A 15882-nucleotide genomic window follows, 5' to 3' on the forward strand; every position below is an offset into this window, starting at 1 on the left:
CTAATGTCAACTTAGTGTGCGAAAAGTACTCTTCAAATTTTGAACATGAAGGTTTCAAACTTTAGAGATTTTGGTGAGCCTTCACTTGTTGAATTCTGTCAAGTTTGGATGTGCATAAAGATGGTTTTTTGATGACATTGGGGCCAGTGTACTCGGGGAACGTGCAAACCATAGCGCATACAATGGACATGCGATATTTTTTTTGTTGATTTTTTTGTAATTCTAAAAAGTATATATCAAATTTAAGGCATGGTAGTTAAATTTTCCTTGAGGAGTGGATAAATTATAGAAAATTACCTACAATGTTTTTTTTTTGGGGGGGGGGGGGTCTTTGGTTGGTGGTCACATGAGAATCCAAGGTTTTCCATGGGGGTGGATGTCACATGAGAATCCATAGTGGGAGTTAGTAAACTGTACTACTATAAAGCTGAAAGCAATGCTAGGGGTTGTTGATTAAAAATGTGAAGATAAGATAGTAATATATCAACATATATAATTAATACTTGGGGTCGGTGATGATGAAAGGGTGAAATAAAATCATATAATATTCTATATGTATATGTATATGTATATCTATATATATATATATCATAGCAATATATATGATAATTATATATAGATATATGATAATTATCTCTATCTATATGTATATGTATATATATATATATATATATATCATAGCAATATATATGATAATTATTGGAGTACATATTGTGATATATATAGAGAGCAAATATATATAATAATTATTGGAGTTGCGTGTCGAATCAAATCACACAAAATTGACTTGGACTTTGTGTTTCCGCCCAAATTAGCAAGATTTTAGTTAATTGATCATTTAATGATTAACATTTTATTATCGGTAATTGATAACTACACTGAGTTATATGCCCTCTTCTAAGCTAAATCAAATTAATTAATGGAGAGTTGCAACGCTTTTTGTGCCCTCATTCGATAATTGTTTGGCAATAATCCATTAATCATTTTAACGATGGACACTCTGAGCTTTATTCATGGCAAAGTGCAGATCTCAAACGAGGGCTTCTTTGATGCTGTCGCCCACACTATCAGCAACTTGCTCGGATCGAAGGTGAATTTGCAGCTCGTCAGCGTTAGAATCGATCCAGGCAGGTGTTTAATCTTGAACATATGATTATGATTAATCTGTCTGCACTTGATTAATCTTACAGTAATGCATTAGATTAATCTTTGTTTTCAATCTTAAGCATACGATTTCTTGATTCTTATGCACTAGATTAACCTCTAATTACTTGAGCCGGGGTATTTACATCAGATTATCAGTAATTGAACTCTAGTTGTACTAATTAGGGTGTGATTAAGGTAAATTAGCGAGTGAATAATTAAAGTTTGTTTGGATTTGGGTGCAGAAACGCAAGATGGGAAGCGCAGTGCGATTCACGGATTGAAGATTGGAGCTTCACTGCACAATTATTTCACCAAATCAGCTGATAAGAAGAATAGTAAAAATTCGAGCTTTTTTCCAGTTCAGTTTTGTGTTGCCCAAGATTTTGGCACACCAGGGGCCATTCTGGTAGAGAGTGAGGTCGCTCGCGAGTTTTTCTTAGAATCCATCACCCTGCAGCTGCCTGACTCAAGCACAGAAATCCACTTCCCCACCAAATCTTGGATTAATCAATCCAAGTTTTACCCTGGGCCGCGCATCTTCTTCCCCAACAAGGTAATTACCCCCCCCCCCCCCCCTTCATTAGCAAGGCTTAATTAACCAGTAGAATTCTAGTTCTTGTTCTAATCACTTAGATTCTCTGCTAGATTAGCACTAATTATCACCATAGTCTACTCACAGTAAGCTCAAGGCATTGGTCATTAGAAAATGACATGGGATTTGGTTCCTCACTATTTGCTAGAATGAGTCAATGATGGTGTGGAGGTTTTTTTTTTCCTTTTTTTGATAAGCGCTTAGAGAGCTGTGTTATCTTGGGACATCTATGTTGTCAAAATCACCCGGACTCGCACCCGGCGCAACCATGGGGCATTCACTTCACCACAATGGGAGCCCAACCTCAGGTGGCTACGTCCTTCCGATGGTCATGGTGGGGCTTGGACCTGGGTTCTTTGCCGGAGGCTTCGATGCCCTAACCATGGCACAAGTGATAAGCGTTTAGAGAGCCGTGTTATCTGGGGACATCTATGCCATCAAAATCACCCGGGGTTTGCACTCGGCGCAACCACGGGGCATTCACTTCATCACAGTGGGCGCCCACCACCAACCCTAGGTGGCTACATCCTTCTGATGGTCACGGTGGGGCTTGAACCCGGGTTCTTCACTGGAGGCTTCCAGAGATTGTGTGGAGTTAAACTGACTCATTAAGTGTGATGGACATAACTACCCATGAATTGATTTTGTGGAGAAAAATACTCATTGATTGGGGTACTCATTAAGTGGGGGGATACTCATTGATTGGGGTACTCATTAAGTGGGGGGATACTTACTCCTTTTGGGGGGGGGGGTGTAATTACTCCTTAAGTGTGGGGATAATTACTAGTGATTAATCAGGTGCTTATGCTAAAATGTGGAGATAATGGCTCATTAATGTGGTGTGGATTAACAGGCTTATCTGCCAAGTGAGACACCGGAGGGGCTTGCGAAGCTGAGAAAGGAGGAGCTGGTGTATTTGAGGGGGGATGGCACAGGTGAAAGGAAAGCATGGGAGAGGATCTATGACTATGATTTCTATAACAACCTTGGGAACCCAGACCTGGATGCAAGCCTGGCTAGGCCTGTGCTCGGCGGCTCTGCACAATTGCCTTACCCTAGAAGATGCCGTACAGGTGGCAAACACACAAAGTCTGGTAATTTGCACTAACCTTCTGCATCATTATACAAGAGATTATCCTTAATCACCACTAATCATTTTCTCTTGTCTTCCTCCTTGCGTTCTTGATCCTTAGATTACCCCTTAACCACCATCATTAGACAACGGATTACCCTTAACCGCCATTTTTTGAGTTCTTGATTTTGCATCATTTGCCAAGTATTGCCCTTAATTACCATCGATTCTCTTCTTGTCATCTTCTTTGATTTCTAGATTAAGCAAATTAATCCTTTGGATTATGCCATCTCTAACCTTTTTGCATCATTAGACATGGAATTGTCCTTAATCACCACTGATATTTTTCTCTTGCCATCTAGTTTGTTGACTTCATTAAACAAATCATTGAATCATGGCATCTTTAACCTTTTACATCATTAGGCAAGGGATTATCCTTAATCAGCATCCATAATCTTCTTATCATGTTTGTTGACCTCCTCATCAAGCATTATTAGACAAGGGAAGATTATGCTTAATCACCATGAATATTTTTGTCTGTTGAGTTCTTGATTAAGCAGATTTAATCATTGGATGATGTATTTTTTGATAACTTCATGATTAAGCAAATTAATCATTGGATCATGAAGTAGAGCACGGATCTAGCGAATGCTGGATGTGTGTGTGTGAGATGATACAGTATGTGATTAATCTTTGGATGATAGGGTGATTAGGTGATGCAAGCTTGTGCGAGTGCAGTACGAAATGTGATTAAACTTTGGATTAAATTCACCATAGAGTAATTATGGTGCTAATCAGTCTTGGAAATTGGGTGGTAATTGATTAGATCCTGCATCAGAGGCACCGTCAGGGGCAACTTATATACCTAGGGATGAGGTGTTTAGCCCTTTGAAGAACAGGGACATAACAAGAGTGGGGATCAGAGCTGCAGCCCATGAGGCCCAAACTCTTCTAAAGGGGGACAAGCAGTTTGCCTCATTTGAGGAGGTCCAAAATCTCTATGCTGGAAAACTGGACCCTGCCTTCTCCTCACAGTACGCCCATGCTGATGGCAGCCTCCTCAAATTCCCTCCACCCACAATTGTCCAAGGTGTGAACACTTCAATACCTTCAAAACCCCCTCTTCTTTTTTCCTTTTTGGGAAAGTGGCAATAATTGCACAAATGCTGTCCAAGATAACCAATGAAATCTAAACAATTTAGTGTTTTTTTTTTGCAAATAAATAAATAAATTTGTTGAGCAAAAAATCTCTAACATTCTGTAATGTCTTCCTCCTCTGCAAGATACACCCACACATATATATCTACGTATGTATAAATGTGATGTATATATGATATGTATGATATATGCTCGCAAGCACATTCTCTCTCACTCACACATGCACATGCACACATAGACATATACATACGACACATACATACACATATTATATGTGCATGTATATGTCTATGCGTGCGTGTGCAACACACATAGACATATACATACACACACACACATATGTGTATGTATATGTCTGTGTGTGCGTGTGCATGTATGAGAGAGAGAATGTGCTTGCAGGCACGTCTATGTGTGCATGTGCATGTGTGAGTGAGAGAGAATGCAAGCACATTCTCTCTCCCACACATGAACACACACACATAGACATATACATACAACACACAGATGTACACATACATATACATATATGTCTATGTATGTTTGATGTATACACATGTGCACAGACATACATATACATATACATGTATATATATGTGTGTGTGTGTATGTATATGTATGTATTTTTGTGTATGTATGTGGGGAGAGAGAGATATGGCTCTAAAAAGTAATTGCCACTGTCAAGTCTCTTATTCAAATAACTATAATGCTCAGATAGTAACATAATATCTACCCAGCTCTGATTAGCTGTTAATCACTACGAATAAAAGATATGTGCTGATCTTGATCAAGGGTTTATATGCAACCTAACTGTAATTAGCTTATAATTACCATGAAAACACATTATGTGCTGATCTTGATAAAGGGTTATCTGGTGCCCAAGCACTAGCTTAGAATGTTATGTGGGATGGCCACAGCAAACAAGAAAGCATGGATGACAGATGAAGAATTTGCACGCCAAAGACTTGCAGGAATGAATCCTTTGACGATTGAAAGATTGAAGGTTTGGGTTACAGTTAAAAAATTCTGTTACGAGGGCTAATCTTCAAGCTCAGCCCATAAAATTCTGTTAAACCTGGCTAATTGTGTGTGATTATCATTGTTGTCTAAAATGATAATGCAAGCAGGTATTCCCACCAAAAAGCTGCTTGGATTCAGAGGTTTATGGGCTTGAAAAATGCAACATCACGGAAGATCATCTTGAAGGGCGATTAGAGGGGCTAACGGTTAAAGAGGTCGCTAATCTTTTTTTGTAATGATTCAAGTGAGTTCAGTGATGTGTGATTATGTAAACAAAGGGAAAAATTCATAATGCAGGTTGGTTTTTGGGTACAGGCAATGCATGAGAAGAGATTATACATCCTTGATTACCATGATTCCTACATAACACCTTACTTAGCAAGGATTAATGAGATGGAAGGCAAGGCTTATGCTTCCAGGACCCTATTTTTCTTGACAAAGGCAGGTGTGTTGCTACCTGTTGTGATTGAGCTCATTTTACCCCCCAACAAGGCCTCAACTAGTGGTGAAGCATGGACAAGTAGGGTTTTTACCCCTCCACCCCCTGGTAAAATCGATTGGCTCTGGCAGCTCGCCAAGGCACACGTGTCATTAGTGGACGCTTGCTATCAGCATCTATCTTGTCACTGGTAAGCACCTCCTCAAAAGACAACTCTTTCCACCCTTGAGACCTGTCTCATACTTACTCTTACGGTTGTTCTTTCTACACATACATTGTACACACACATACGCCCGCACGTGCACATGCACGCACTCTCTCTCTCACACATGCACACACAACACACATATAGGGCCAATTTCCATGCTTTAATGGCCTGCCAAAAAGAAAATATCAGTTGCAGTTTTGGAGAGGAATGAAGTGGATCAAGACAAAATAGCCCACCATTTGTGTGGTTGTTGGCCAAGTACTATGGCTGGTTTCTGTCAGAATGCACAGTGGAAATGAAGACAACTGCTGTAGAGAGCAATACACAGATGAAAGAGAGAGAGAAGCTTGTGTAACTCTGCTATATACACCAATAAATCTCAGAATAATACATGATGGAGTGTGTGGGCAAGGGGCCATATAAACCCCTGGCTGCTGGTCGGCCAGCTCAAAGTCAGCTTACAGCTTCCTTGGTAGCCCACGACCAGTAAAATACCTAGTCAGCCAGCACTGAAGTACAGTCGGCCAGCACCAGATCAGTCGGGCAGCATAGACATAGTAGGCCAGTCATCTAGGGGCAGCCGACAGCCCATACACAGCTCCAGAAAAATAGGGAAAAAATACGAAGAGTGAGGAAAAATGGGAAGACACTAAATATGGGCGGGCACACCCACAACAGAGGCCCTGACATAGTGTACAGACAGGAGATGACCGCTAACAATTTCTATGCATAAAGAAATTTACAACTCGTTGCGAATTAAATGAGATGAAGACAGAACAGTCCACAAAATTTGTGGTTGTGAGCTCGCGAGACAGATAGGATTTTGATCTGTCGAGTTCACAACCGGTTGCTTTCCAAACACAACCTTCTCTTACGTGGGAAACCATCATCCCATAGGATTAGCTTAGTGCTGGCCCAACACAACGAGTTGTAAGGTGAACTTGGGCATGTTCTTGTATTCATCTAGGTATATATATAACCATGCCTTGTGTGGAAACAGCCCACACACACCAATTATTCAATTAATTTTGCCTCATTGTCTGCTTAATGGTTTCTATGTTTGAAAGCAAGCTTTTGTATAGTATGGGTTCGACCAATGTAATCAATCAACATGTGGATTAATAATATTAACTAGAAGCCTAATCACGATTAATGTATGTAAGCTACATGATTAATGGTCATGAGCGAGGCGTTTATTATGGTGTGCATGCAGGTTGAGGACTCATGCATGCATGGAGCCATTCATCATAGCAACAAGGAGGCATTTGAGTGCCATGCATCCGTTGAATATGTTATTGTCCCCGCATTTCAAAGACACCATGAATGCCAACTCTGCGGCGAGGGAGTCCTTTCTCAACAGCGCTGGGCGGATAGAGAGGTGCTTTGTCACTGGCAAATACTCCAACGAGGTGAGCTCCATCGACTATAAGCGGTGGCGCTTCGACGAGCAAGCAATACCCAAAGACTTGATCAAAAGGCATACACTCTCTCTCTCACACAGATTGGTTAGCTCATGGAGTTGTTATTCAACACGTCTTGTGTTCGAATCTCACTCTCGTCGGATAGATCATATTTGGTCTCGTGGGATTGTTCCTACGACGTTAAAAGAGCTTCTTCTTCTTCTTATATGTGAAGAACACCTGCATGTTCATGTGCAGGGGATTGGCTGAGCCAGACCACAAGGCGGAGCACGGGCTGCGGCTGCACATCCAGGACTACCCTTACGCCCAGGACGGACTAGACCTTTGGGCGGCGATAAAGACCTGGATTGAGGCTTACATTTCGATTTACTACGACAGCGACGACGCTCTGAAAGCTGATCACGAGCTGCAGGCCTGGTGGTGGGAGGTCCGACACGTCGGACACGGAGACCACAAGGATGCGGCGTGGTGGCCATCGATGACGACGGCGGCGGCGCTTGTAGAGGCGTTGGCCACGCTACTCTGGATGGCGACCGGCCTCCACGCCGTCGTAGACTTCGGCCAATACCCCTTCGCGGGCTTCATTCCCAACAACCCCACCATGGGCCGCCGCCTCATACCGGAGGAGGAGTCACCTGATTTCCGCCAATTGCTGGCTGATCCGCCCGCTTTCTTTTTGGCCTCCCTGTCCACACAGCGCCAGGCCACAACCCAAATGGGCACCTTCGAGACCACCTCCCAACACATGAGTGAGGAGACATATTTGGGTGGAGACGGAGATGAGCCTCCATCGTGCGACGCCCGTGTCTTGGCCGCCCACGAGCGCTTCCTTGCCTCTGTGGCTGCCGCCCATGACCGCATCCTCGCCCGCACCACCACTGCCTCGCCCCACCGCGCAGGTTTGTCCCAAATGCCTTTCACACTACTCCTGCCCTTCTCACCCCCAGGTCTCACTGCCCGCGGCGTACCCAACAGCATCTCCACCTAATGACAGCTTTCTGTTTCACATGAGGCGGCCGCCCACAAGATCTTGCTTCTCAAATCTATCAGTTGGGATCGTTATTAATAAAACAATCCATGTGTGCAAAACTTTGTGTAAAACGTTAGCAAGCCCAAGATGGCAATTCTAATGTAAAAATAAATTTGCATGTCATTTACATATGGGCCACACATAAATATATTACACAAGGAGAAATGGTCGTGATGAAAACAAGTAATATCTTAGGATGGTTAATACAAATTGTAGGAGTTTGATTTCAATATGGGGAGTCCAATTTTTACATCATGCGCCTTCACGATGTAATTTTATAAATGTTAGCCTTCACGATGTAATTTTATAAATGTTAGTTGTAATAAAACAACCCCTTTTTTGGACCAAATTATATATTTTTATAACTTTTGAAATTCAAAGCCCTTTTTGTATCTATTTTTTTTCTACAAGCTCGTGAAATATAAATAAACAAATTGTGTTCAATTACCAAGCTATTGCACATTGTGGCTTTGCTCTAAATCTTCTTACTAGAGCGACAACTAGATTGGTGGTATCTTTGGTTTTGGACGTGTAGACATAGGTCTAGGGAAACAACTCTTGTATATGGCATGAAGCCATTTGAATTTCTACATGGAAGAAGAAGGATTTGAAGGGCTAAGGGACATGCAATAGATGTTGGTCATATCAAAGAGTTCATAGTACTTTGGGACATGCTACAAAGATGGTGGAATTTGATAGAATGTTGGATAGGTTGGTTAATGAATTCTAAGAGCTCAGGCTCCAACTCATCATGTAGATCCGGCTCCATAGGGTGTGGAGGGCACTTTTTGTCCTCTTCGATAGGAGAAATGTTATTTTCATGGATGTCATCAACCACTTGGATGCATCACATCAAGGTGGGAAATTTACAGCTCATTAGGTGAACTTGTTGGCAGAGAGTGGATACGAGCTTGCGCGGGTACCTTCCAAAATGAAACCAAATTATATCTTAGAACGAGTTAACTAGGAAAGAATAAATTAGATTAGAAGTTATGAGAAGGATAGAGAGGTTGCCTTCATAATCAAGGAGCCTTGCAGAGCCGCTCAATGTGACCTGCTTGTGAGAATTATGAAGGGAAACACTTGGTGGAATCATATACACTTTTTTACATAAGGATTGTTCTAGTTTGACTTGGAGACCTATTGGGATAGCCAAGTGTTGGGAACATTGTGATATGAGGCCCCGAGTAAGTCACTTTACCCTTAGAGTAGTTTTCTTTTAGATAGAGGGGTAGGGGTATCACATGGATGGAGTTGTTGTCATCACTATATGAGCTACTATGAAGTGGCTTAATTAAGATGCAAGTCTCCTACTTTTAAAAATGAAGTTTTGTATGTTTCTAACTTAAAGAAGAATCTAATCTCTCTTGGAGCCATGGCACATAAAAATTATATAATTTTCTTTTATGAAATTGAGTGTGATTAAAGAAAAAATCAAGTATATTTGGTGATTATAAAAGGTGTGAAGCAAGGTAAGATTTTTTAGGCTTGTAATCAACATTCCATAAGTATATGCAATGTATTCCAACCATGAACCAATGAACCCTTGTCCGCCACAAACTTATGGTAGAAAAGATATGGGCATTTAAATTTTAGAAGTATGGCATAAAAGATATGGGCATTTAAATTTTACAAGCATGGCACAAAAGATATGGGCATTTAAATTTCAAAGCTTTCCTTTAGCTAAAACACAAAAATATGGAGATTGGAATGCCTTTGGTGAAACTTGTGGGTAAAGTATGTATGGTGTGATGATGCATGGGGATACCAAGCAAGGGATAAATGTCTACCTCCAATCTATTCACAATAACAAAGTCTTCATCTAAGCACAAGTCTTCATCTAGGCATAAGTCTAAATTTCCCAGGCTTTGAATCTATAGCCTTATGTATGATTTCTATGTCAATCTATGACAAAATTTTATGCCAGTATAATTTTAGCACAAAAATAAGATAAGCTAAGATAAAGTACATTTTTATCTTCAAGCAAATAGCCACTCTGCTTTTTCTTAGTCAATTCGCTATATATCCACCAATAACTCTAGTAAGACTATTTTGCATGCAAACATAGGGTTTCATGGACCTACCTTGATCTAGAATTCAAACAAAATAAGTATGGATTTTTTAGAATTAAAAAAACCCACACGATAATGTTTTGTTTGTACAACAAAACATACCGCCAATCCAAGATATACACCATGAATCATCCATGCCCATAGTCTTGGCAATTTGATATTTGATCTTTTAATGCAAAATATAATTTCTAGAATTTTAAAAATTTGTAATCTCTTCCAAGAATTTGTGATTGTGATAGGTCTAAAGTACAACTATAATACATTGTAAGGTATCATCCTAGAGGATTGAAAATAATTGTACTTGGGTAAAGATGAGAAGTTATATCATTTTAACTTGGGTAAAGGTCTATCAAAAGTCATTTTATTACATTTTGAGTACATGTGAGATGCACTTACAAATCACTCACAAGGGAGGTAATTAAGTAGAATTTGGGCTTACAATACCATGAAAGAGTGGGTTTGAGTTAGTAAAAATCACCAAATAACAAGGGAGATAATTGAGTAGAATTTAGGCTTACAATACCATGAAAGAGTGGGTTTGAGTTAGTAAAAATTAAAATGAGCAAAAATTCAACTTCAATTAAAGAATCTGTTGCATAGCTAGATTGTGGCTTATCTTATATTCAAGAAAGATCTTTGTATATATGACATAGCCACATTAATGACTATCTTATCTTGAAGAATATGAGAGGTACCTAGGGCGTTTGCATTTTGGAAAAAAATTGTTACCCGCTTGATTTATCATACGATATATTCTATGATATGATTTTTAGGGATGAGTATATAGTTGTGTTTTATAGTCCTTTGTCCTTTTAGGGATGACAATATATAGCCGTGTTTTACAGTCCTTTGTCCTTTTAGGGATGACAATATATAGCCGTGTTTTACAGTCCTTTGTCTTGCATTCACTCATTTCTACATTGAGAAGAGATGTAAACACCAAGAAGGAAAATGAATTTGCTTATATGTGTTGAAAAACTTTAAATTTATAATTAAATTAAATTTAAGTAATGTTTTTTTTTCTCATGATGAAGCAATTTTTAGTTTGCATGAAGCTAAAATGCATTTGATGATAATACATAAGAGATCAAAATGGAATATTTAAATAATTTATTTATTTTACAAATAATATAAAATAACAAATTAGGCTTAATTAATCTAACATAAAACATTTAAAATTAGGCTTTGTTAATCCAACAAAAAAAAGTTAAAATTAGGCTTAGTTAATCTAACATAAAACATGTAAGTTAAAAATATGCAAATTTATCCAATTAAAATGATCTTTTAAAAATATCTAAAATAATCTATTAAATTTATCTAAATTAATCTATAAAAAAACCTAAATTAAAGTAATAAATTATAAATTTTTACCGAGGTAAGAAAAATTAAAAATACATAACAAAAACCTAATTAAGAACTAAAACTTAATTATCTAAAAGCTCTAAGAAATATTACTAAAAGTTGTATCGATAGACGAGAGGACAAGAGATGTTGAGAGGTGCTTCTTAAAGGAGGAAGAGAGGCACTTCTTATAGGTAGGGTAATTCTGCCATACGCTAAAAGTTATTGTACATAATAATTTATCGTTCGATAGAATATATCCATACAATAATTTCTTTAGTATAGAATTGGGGTGAAATTCCTATTCCACGTATTATTCTAACCCCAAATTTTATAGAATAGTTCATTAAAAAAAATTAACTCAATTAATGAAACATGAGAGGTGGGATTCTTCTTTATATGCCATACTATCATGAATCCATCATAGTAGGCGGGCAAAGGTTGTTAGTGGCATTTTTGCCCTAACAGAAAAGAAAAGGGAGAAAGACAGAGAAAACAAGAGAGTCACCATTGCTGCTCAGCAAAAATACATAATCATGAATATCTCTCGTACAGAAGCACACACTCACTCTCTACCAGCTACTCAACAAACTCAACAACTAACAACTCCCAGTGATTTGAATGCCCCCCGAATATAAGGTAGGTGGACAAACCTAACTCTGGCACGCCGGCTCTATAAAAATAAAGTGCGTTGTTCTGTCGTCTTTGACATTCTGTTATTTTTGACATCCAGCGGCGGCTGACCTAGCTCGACGGCAAGGTAGCTAACCGCCTCTGCGGGTGGCTGTCCAGCCGCTAACACTTGGCATGCCTGTTGGGTCGAATTTCCAATTCGACGACTCGAACCCACAATGATAGGGTCATGCCAATGCAGTGCACATGATATGTAGCTAGTGTAAGTACAATGCAACCATTTCATGGCAACATGCTAGGGCTGGGAACCCATCATATACAAGGCGATCCGGCCATGATCATGTTGAAATTACAGCAATGTGATGAGCTATGGTGGATCAAATACTAGAATCAATATCATTAACAAAGTGATTAGATGATAATTAAGACGTGATTGAGTAATTAGCAAATAGCTTAATGTAGGCATGGATAATAAAAAACGAACAAATTCTCATTAGGCCAATGCCTCAATTTATAGAGTTTACATCCAAGCATCTAATCCCACTGATTTCTCCTTGATTCACTCCACCTCTTTTACTTGATTCTCTCCACCTCTTCACTTTTCCCAGAATATCTTCACACTTCCTAAATCTTCTCATGCTACCCTTTATTCTCTCCCAGTAGATTCTTCTCACCTTTTCACAGGTTCACATTTACAGATTCTCTTTTATAGCCTCTAACCAAGGGCTTGTTCCCGCACACACCCTATTCACTTGTATATTTCAACACCTCCCCTCAAGTGAATACTCCTAGAACACCTAGACCCTATACCAAGTTTCTCTCTTACTTGATAGTCCGTGTGACCAGTGCCTAGCATACCTCCCCTCAAGTTAACTTAGCACACCTGGGCCTTGTACCAAGTTTCTCTCTTAGCTCCCGACCAGTGCCTCAAGTCCCTAAACTCATAGTCCTTGACACTCTCTCTCTCTATGTGTCCAAGGCTTACTACAAGTGCCCGTCACCTTGACTAAAGTGCTCACACATACATCTATCTACCACGTGGCCTATATCATCGGTGGCTCAGAGGTGGTTTTACTTTGTTGGGGCAGGTTACATTGGGTTGTGGGGTCTCTCTCTCTCTCTCTCTCTCTCTCTCAGAGATTTTCACATGGCTCCTCACTCTTTGGAGCCTCACATCTTCTCTTGTTTTCAATCTTCTTGTCGTGGTAGCTTCTCTCCACGCGTGCATTTCTTACTCTTCTTTCAGTCTTCTTGTGGCAACTTCTCTTCTCGTGTCCATGTCTTCCTTCAATGCTTCCTTTAGATCTTCTTGGTGTGGATCTTCTTCTTGGAAAGAGATGTTCTTCTTCTTTCATGGCTGGGGCCATGAGCTTGTCCGCCGTCAGGTTTTCTTGCTCCATGTGAGCAACATGTTTAAACATTTTGTTAACGGTTCTTTTGGGCTTTTGATGTTTATCTTGTATCATTATGCAATGCGAACCCAAATCTATGCGGGAGGTCTTACCTCTTGCCTTATTCTGGACAACGGAAGTGTCTAATCCCATTTTTACACTGATGTAATGTGCCCAATACATAATGCATATAGCATTCATTCTAATGCACATTCCCAAATGCAACTCTGGCTGTGAATAATCTTGAATTTGAGTGGGATTTACAAGCATTAACCAAGGGTTAAATGCAAAATGATGATTATCACAAATTTATCAACACAATTTTACCAAAAATTACATTAAATCAAGGGTAACCAATTTGTACGGAATGGTTGGAGTATCAAACCAACTCCAAATTGCAATCTGAAGTTATAGGGATCTGTATCAGATACCTAATGGTTAATTTGAACCCTCAATTGCACCAAAATACAGTGATTAGTATTGATTAATCACTAATTAGCAAATTAATCTTCTATTTTGTGTGCAAAAAACAGAGTATGTGGGGAGTCCAGATCTGGTGCCTTAGACTTCAAATGAGCTCAAATGCTTTCAAGGTCATCAATAGCAATGAGTCTAGTAGATGATTAAGCCAATAAACATAAGATTTGACCAAATATTGAAAGCTTAATCTCTGTTTTATCAAAGTCACCCTGTAGATTTGATGAAGAGCTTGGATCTCACTGTAGACTTGATCAAATTGAATTCTGACTTCACCAACTTGTAGAGCATGCTTGAAAACCCTTGGAGCTATGAGGAATTAGAGCCATTGCAACTGTCTTATTAGGTGAATGCCTCAATTTATAGAGTTTACATCCAAGCATCTAATCCCACTGATTTCTCCTTGATTCACTCCACCTCTTTTGCTTGATTCTCTCCACCTCTTTTGCTTGATTCTCTCCACCTCTTCACTTTTCCCAAAATATCTCCCAGAATATCTCCACACTTCCTAAATCTTCTCATGCTACCCTTTATTCTCTCGCAGTAGATTCTTCTCACCTTTTCACAGGTTCTCTCACATTTACAGATTCTCTTTTACAGCCTCTAACCAAGGGCTTGTTCCCGCACACACCCTATTCACTTGTATATTTCAACACATCATACAAAATAAAAACATAGAACTAGGTTGTCACCAGTATGTTGCTACATGCTGACATACCCCAATTGGCACAACACCTCGAGCTCGACTTGATGAACATGGCACATAATCTCCGAAGAAATCTACTAAATAACACAAGAGTGTGTGCATAAGTAGCCAAGTAAGTGCTCTATCCACATCATGCTATGTAGGCTCATCAAGAATACTCAAACCATGCTCTACTGCATCTAGTATACAAGCATAATATGTAGGATCCACATCCTATTGTAGCAAGGTGTCAAACCAAGATACATCAACCTCTGCAAGGCTATCACCATGGACAGGCACACCATCATCGGCAAGCAACATGTCAAACCAATCTATGTCATCATCTTCACCAAAATTGAAAACTGGATTTTTTGGACTATCTGCACTGCAGGAAACCTGATGCAAAGGTTCGAGACATCCAAGGGCATCACCTGGCTCTTTCGGCCTTTATGCTCCTTCCGTGCTCTCTCAACCTTCATCATAACCAGCCCATCATCATGGCTAGGACTACCATTTGAATCATCCAAATCTCCTCCACTCATCGTCTGAGCATAAATTGTAGATTGGTGATTTGCCTGTTTATCCATCCAAGGTGTCTCGGCATGTGAGGGCTTTTTCGGGCTTTCGCAGCCACTCTGCTCCTCCCTGAGCTCATCCTTGTTTTGATGCATTGAAGCATCCTGGAGATCATTCTCCATGCTCTCCGACATATGTATCTATGGGTTCTTGATATGCGAGGGCTTTTTCGGGCTCTCTCGGCCACATAGCTCCTCCGTTGCCTCTATGCTCTCCAACATATCCGTCTGAGGGGTCTCAACTTGCGAAGGCATTTCTGAGCTCTCTTGGCCACCACACACTTCCTCCATTGCTTCACCCTCTTCCTCATCCATGGGTGCATGTTGCAACCCATCCTGCTCATCCATCCGAGCATCCTCAAAGTGAACATTCTGCTCATTCATGCGAGCATCCATCATGTATGTATCCTGCTTTTTCATTTGAGCAGCCATCCGGCAAACATGCTGGTCCTTGAGATTTTTCTTGGGTGTCATGGGCCTGTCCAGCCACCTCTACTTATCTAGATTGGCATCTTCTTCAATCTTACAAAGAGCTTGCTGCTCCTCCACAGGTTCAAGATTACATATAGGAAATTTAGCCCTAACAGGTTGCTCCAAGGCAGCCATTCCTTTTGGGAAATCTCCC

General features: G+C 40.0%; 1 protein-coding gene across 1 annotated transcript; it reads left to right on the top strand.

Annotated features, from left to right (window-relative positions):
• Positions 1 to 824: 824 nt before the first annotated feature.
• On the top strand, positions 825 to 8432 carry LOC147608866 (linoleate 9S-lipoxygenase-like). Its single transcript, XM_086788621.1, has 9 exons — positions 825 to 1127; positions 1389 to 1699; positions 2592 to 2832; positions 3637 to 3900; positions 4883 to 4968; positions 5093 to 5200; positions 5301 to 5614; positions 6846 to 7109; positions 7291 to 8432. Exons 1-9 carry the CDS (start codon positions 992 to 994, stop codon positions 8039 to 8041), a joined length of 2475 nt encoding a protein of 824 aa, XP_086644747.1. The 5' UTR covers positions 825 to 991; the 3' UTR covers positions 8042 to 8432.
• The last annotated feature ends 7450 nt before the right edge of the window (positions 8433 to 15882 follow it).

The sequence above is a fragment of the Cibotium barometz genome, chromosome 52 (genome assembly GCF_041138505.1).
Source record: "Cibotium barometz isolate CiBa-2024 chromosome 52, ASM4113850v1, whole genome shotgun sequence".
NCBI lineage: Eukaryota > Viridiplantae > Streptophyta > Polypodiopsida > Cyatheales > Cibotiaceae > Cibotium > Cibotium barometz.

Coding starts and splice junctions, on each gene's coding strand:
- LOC147608866 (XM_086788621.1), top strand. CDS start 992: ATGGACACTCTGAGCTTTATTCATGGCAAAGTGCAGATCTCAAACGAG. Junction 5,201..5,300: donor AGGGGCTAACGGTTAAAGAG/GTCGCTAATCTT, acceptor TTTTGGGTACAG/GCAATGCATGAGAAGAGATT. Junction 5,615..6,845: donor CAGCATCTATCTTGTCACTG/GTAAGCACCTCC, acceptor GTGTGCATGCAG/GTTGAGGACTCATGCATGCA.